The sequence below is a fragment of the Eurosta solidaginis genome, chromosome 1, assembly GCF_040869045.1.
Source record: "Eurosta solidaginis isolate ZX-2024a chromosome 1, ASM4086904v1, whole genome shotgun sequence".
NCBI classification, from domain to species: Eukaryota; Metazoa; Arthropoda; class Insecta; order Diptera; family Tephritidae; genus Eurosta; species Eurosta solidaginis.
This window is the reverse complement of record NC_090319.1, coordinates 304033846-304039845: the sequence shown is the minus strand read 5'-3', so window position 1 is coordinate 304039845 and position 6000 is coordinate 304033846. Positions and strand designations below refer to the sequence as shown.

The 6000-nt window shown below is 32.6% G+C and overlaps 1 protein-coding gene across 10 annotated transcripts in view; it reads right to left on the bottom strand.

Moving 5' to 3' along the window:
* Positions 1-794: 794 nt before the first annotated feature.
* The window catches only part of LOC137237551 (uncharacterized), a 1245508-nt gene continuing 1240302 nt past the window's right edge, over positions 795-6000 (bottom strand). For 9 of the 10 annotated variants that reach the window (XM_067761305.1, XM_067761304.1, XM_067761308.1 and 6 more), the window contains one exon: positions 795-3336. In XM_067761305.1, the coding sequence (XP_067617406.1) occupies positions 3206-3336 (131 nt within the window). In that variant the 3' untranslated portion in view covers positions 795-3205. The remainder of the gene's footprint in view (positions 3337-6000) is intronic. The other variant, XM_067761312.1, reaches the window with a different exon arrangement.

Below are 6000 nucleotides of genomic sequence, written 5' to 3'. Positions count from 1 at the left end.
TGCCACTTTCTTTGGTTGTGTGTGTGCTGCACTTCTTTGTGTGAAATATTTAAGTATATAAACATACATGCATATTTATTTTATATGCATTCTCTTACCTTTTTATTTATTTATAATTTTTTTTGCTGAAGTGGCTCCTTATTTTGAAGGCATTAACAATTTTATTTTAATTTTTATTTATATACCTACTTATAAAGCTTATGAGTATAAGTGTAAGATAAAAACTCATTTACTATTTACAGCTGAGGTTCTGTTTTTTTTTTATATTCGCGCAACCAATTAAACCAATAGTCGTAATAAATAAAAAAATAAATAAATTTGATAAAAAAAAAAATATATATGTATATCATCCGATGGATAAGAGCATCTGCTACTACATACTAAAGTACTCACGAAAATATCGGAAAAGATATATTGAAATCCGAAAGGGAAGGACGAGACTAGCTTCGGTTGAGCCAAAGACCTTAATGTAAATAAATTATTTTCTCTTTATATTTTCGAAAAATTCCGCAGATAACCAAAATTCTTATATCGTAGGAAAATTGTTTAGAAGACAATCAATATAAGTCCTTGGTCTACTACAGTGGCCATGCAAAGAGGTGTAGTGTTGCGTGGAATTCACCCCATTTCGAATGCGCTTAACGTTACAAATATACATACAAACAAACGTTCATATTTAATTGACCCAGATAACCACCATGAGTTCATTCACATTTGTCAAATCGCCCAATATATTGATTCGTCATACCAAACAGCTTAACCGCGGATCATATCGACAATATGTAGGTCAATACAGTAATTTGCTGACAAACCTTTTTTCATTATTAAGTCATGAACTTCTAGTATGTAAACATTCATGTAAGTTTGTATGTGTAGGTTAAGAACTTTTGTATAAATAGAAATGAATTTCGTCAATAAAGAAGAATGCTTTTTAACGCTATTCATCAGCGTTCGGAAAACCTTTTTCGTTTTATTATTTCAAAGTTATTACAGAGGCACCCCATCCCTAGTAAAATATTGTTTAGACAAGGATTTGAAATAAGGCCCTTTCAAACATAGATAACGTCATCGGAGTGTTAAAAAAAAAAATTATTAAAATTGTAGCCTCCGTTTAGCTGCCGCGCTTCTTCCATCCCCATTTTCTTGGCACTAAAAGATGCTGTCCTGCTAACATCTCAAGCCGTGTGTGTGTTCTTAACACATAGGTACTGTGTTTCTAATAGTAGAGATTTGTAGGACATTTACTTGACCGTAGATTGATTGAAAACCACCTCAGCCTTCGATAAAACCCAGCTCATAAAATATTAAAAAAATTAATAAATTCAAAAATGCAAAACGATTTACTTAGATATATCCCATTACCTTAATAAGCAAGACTTTTATAAAAGGGATGGTACGGGTTGGAGACGTCATATCTTTAACCAAACAAATCGTAACTTAGAAGCATGCAGCGAGGTTAAATTTGGTTGTTCTTACTGATCGGCGAGGACTCAACATGTACTAAATGAGTCCGTAGTGTTACCAGAAAGCAGTGTCCAGTCAGAGTACCCAGCATGAGTTTACAGTACTCACAGCATACGGCAAATTCCGATAGGACTTTGTCAAGCTTCAAAGCGACACACGATTCACGTTTTTATTGATTTAAGACGCCGAAATACAAACATCTATCTCAATTGTGCTCAGTCCTTGGGCTACCGCAGTCGTATGTAAAGAACGAGGAGTGCAACTGCAGTTTTGTTTTGTGTATTTGACACACAATGGTGGTGTATCGCAAATCTTTTTATCCCAAGACCATTTTAGCATGCATCCGCTATAAGCATAAACAAACCCAGCGGTTTAAGGGGTTTAGAATACTCCCGCGGCTCGACATGGTCACATCAAATAGTTCTCGAGATGGTCGGGATAGTAACGGAACGTACCGGATCTAATACCCTCCAAATATCCATCATATCGTTAATAGTCCCGCAAAACCTTCCGAGAGTGTCCCGATCGCTACGAGAAAATAAAATATAGGAGCAAGAAAAAATTAAGAGCAAAAAAAAAAAAATGCTTTATAAAAGTAGCCATAGTAAAGTGGTACTGTTATCGACCTACACATCCAAAGTATTGGCTTCGAATTGTGTTATCGGGTATATATCTGGACATTTAGCCAGTTTTTAAGAAAAACAAAAATTAGTTACTTTTAAATAGTTACGGTCAACTTAGTGCATGATTCGCTTCCAGTTTCTTTTATTAGTAGAATTTCAAATAGCTTTGAGGACAAATAACTTAATTTCACCAACTCCAGTGAGGGAGTTGGAAAACTTTAGGTGTTTGTGTTTTGGTTCACTCCTGCTATTTCATCAGACTGCCGCCAATAATTCGCACTCTAGAAACAAAGCACTTGTATTTCCCTCCACGGTATAATTGCTTTCATGAGATGGGATATGCACATCTTGCGTTTTCATCCGATTTGAACTCTAATTGTAGCACTGTTCGTAGGACTTATATTTAAAAATCATTTAAAACAAATTTGAATATTTTATAATATTTTTCAATCGTTCTCCTCCGATCTATGAGCAAAAATTTTAGTTTTTTTTACTATAGAACTGAAATTTTTTCACATCGACGGCACATTTAAAAGTCAATTTGACTGCACCATAAAGCATATTTCGTACGGCTTCTCTACCGATGAGGTGAGTTTTTATGTCGAAATCGAAAATAAAAAACTTCTTTGTACAGCTTTCTGAACTGAGCTTTTTATCTAAGATTTAACTAAACTGGATGATATGCAGGTATTAAAAAAATTATATACAAACATACTGCGCTAAATTGTTCAGCAAATATTAACTGGACCATGTTAGCGTTCATCAAAATAGCGGTACATTAAAAAAATGTTTAATAATTGTTATGAACTCATACTTCAAATATGTCACAAATACATATATAGATGAAATCACAAAAATCGTATTTAATTAAAAAGAAAAAAAATCAAATTAATTATAGTTGAGTTTAAAGTCAAACTTACAATATTTTTAACTACTGCAATAATTTTCATTTTGTTTTTTCATTTTCTGCACCCATCTCTTACTCAGTTGGCTTCCTTTTTTTTCATAATCATATTTATGTATCTATTTATGTATAAAAGTATTCTGATTGTATAATTTTAAATTTTGTCTTTTGAACTTAGTATGTAATAAAATTTTAAAACGATCACCGTTTATGCTTAATTCCATAGGCATTTGATGAATTTCGCTAAAACTAATGTCACACACGAGAGTTTTGTAAGACTTAAACGAAGTTTGTGAGTAGCACCACTGCCGTAAAACGTGACGCTCAGATCTCGCATTTCATTGTCTGTAATTAGAAAATATACAGAAGGCATATGTTAGCACAAACATTTTATTGTTTTTTGTTTGCATATAGTAAAAAAATTTATAAAAATGCTGTTCTATAAAATGTAAATACATAAGTAGAATCATAAGATATTTACTGCCAGTTGCGGCATGCCAAAGCTCTATAATATTCGAGAAATGTAATCCAAAATTTTTTTACATATTAAACAATAAAAGTAACTGTTCTGTAACGTGAATGAATGTGAACGTACCTAACTATTGTATGATAAGTCGAAGTGGATATTTTCTAGAATAAATGTGTTCATAATGTTAAAATCTTAAGTAGTAATTGCTTTTTTTTTACAAGTATCAATAACTCACTAATTAATAAAAGAAAAAATATTTTTAAATGTATGTATGAATAAAAGTTAATATAGACGGCTGAGTGCAATATAACCCTTTCACGGCAGCTCATTCAAAAACGCCCTGTTTCAGAATTGGTTTCTTTCAAAAAGGCCCTGTCTCAGAGGTCTGTTGAAGAGCGCCATATCTCGAATTTTTTTTACTAAAGCCTCAGATAAGTTCCAAATGTATTGAATTTTAACTCAGTTAGGGAATTTTTTAAAAAAGTTCTGAAATAATGTGTTTTCTAAAAATAATCTCGAATATGGCGTTTTCGAGGTGGCAGCCGAGATATTCCACTCAGCTGTCGATATACTGTGGTGTGTAATGAAACCATTTGCTTAAGTATTATGAAATACTATCGTGCATTATTCAAATCAAAATATAAATGGAATAACAAACAACTTTGAGTACGAAAAGTTTTGTTTTAGATATGTTTGCATTATTCCCAATTTTCATCCCATCTAAAGCCTTTTGATTGCTTATATTCATTCAATATGTGTATATCTATGGTATTTAATGTTTTTTTTTTTTTAATTTTGTATCAAAAATTCAGCTCAAAATAATGACTAAACTGGAAAGCTTCCATATCAAAGCACAATAAGTGCACTTCCAATTATTTCTGGGTTTTGGTGTAGCAAACTTTTCCTTTCCAATACCTACAAAAAGGTTTATCAAAGATGTAAGGATCAAATATTTAGTTTACTTAAAGCCCCTAAAAAGTTGATTTTGTAGGTTGGAGTTCTATTATTAATTTTCTTTACGTCGATAGACGTTGTTCTGCCCTAACTTTGGTCTATCTGCATAATTTTTATGAAGATTTTACCTTCTACACTCCCTCCTCCTGTCTTCCCTTTCCCTTATCCTTTTATTCACTCCTGCCTCTGCCTCTTTCTCTACCTGCGTCTAACTCTAGCTCATTCTCAGTCTCTATCTCGTTCCTTCTTTTCTCTTATCTATAGTTTTTTTATTGTTCTCCACCTTTTATTCCCAGTCATGGTCCCAGCTGCAATCCCAGTCCCAGCCCCAGAAATGAGCAACACTCTAAGCGAAACCAAAAATAATAGTAACACGGAGTTTATGCGTTTGAACTCGGACATTTAACTTCGAGCATTTGTACATATGTATGTAGGTGTTATCAGCTCATGTCTTTTTTTCGCATGCATATTTATCCGTTTTGCCAGGCTGATGCAACTAAAACGAATATCACAATAAAAATTACTTTACTTTAAAGCTGTCATCAACATCTATCATTTGATATCCATTGTACAAAACACATGCTAGAGTTACCCGGGTCCATGTGTTGGTCTAAATCTCTAGATCCTAGCCTCCTAGAGATATAAAGGCACGCCTAGGGATTTCCGTGGGGAAAACTACATAAGTATACACATTTTTGCTTTATTCCGTTTTGTAGTTTAGAAGATTTGCATCTTTGTCTGCCAATTCCAGTACAAAATTACTAAATCCCGAAATCAACTTTTATGTAACTTGGAGCAGAGCTGGATTTCCGAAGCCTGAATCACATTTTATAGATAGATAGATAGATAGATTGATATTTATTATTAATATGTTTACATATTTTTTGATTTCACAATAAATTTTAAATATCACAAATTCATTTTCAATTCATTTTCAATTCACAGACGTGAATGATATATATATATATTAAGTAATAAAAAGTAAAAAGTAATAAAAAGTATTTTAGCCTCGAATAAGATCTATACATAGCCGTTTAAAATTCATAATATTATTCCCTCGTTTGATATAATCAGGTAACGAGTTAAATATGTTAAGACCCTTATATAATAATGTGTTTTGGGCTGCAGTAGTCCGCTGTAATCCTAGTCGAAAGTCATTCGCATTCCGAACAGCATATTGGTGTGTATCTCTAACATACTGAATGCAACTTGTTTTTATAACCCGATGACAATGCAACACGAGGGAAAAAACTTCCGCTAGGTGACGCAGGAGTCTTATATTTTAAACAACTCGTCCGGATTTATGAATTTCGCTGTCGAATCTTAAGCAACTTCCCGACTAACCAGATATCTAGATACAAGCTTAGGGAAGGGCTCTTCAAAACTGAAACTGTGATTAAATTAGTAAGAGTATTATTATCGTAGTGGTAGGGACTAAGTCTCTGATCAACGAGCAACGAAGCAAGAAGAATAAAGGCATTGTTTGCTAATATCAAAAAAATGTTTGGTAAATATTCTATGAAAATATTGTTTTGTTAAATGAAAATACTAAAGAATTAGAATATAATATAAATCTAACATTAAAA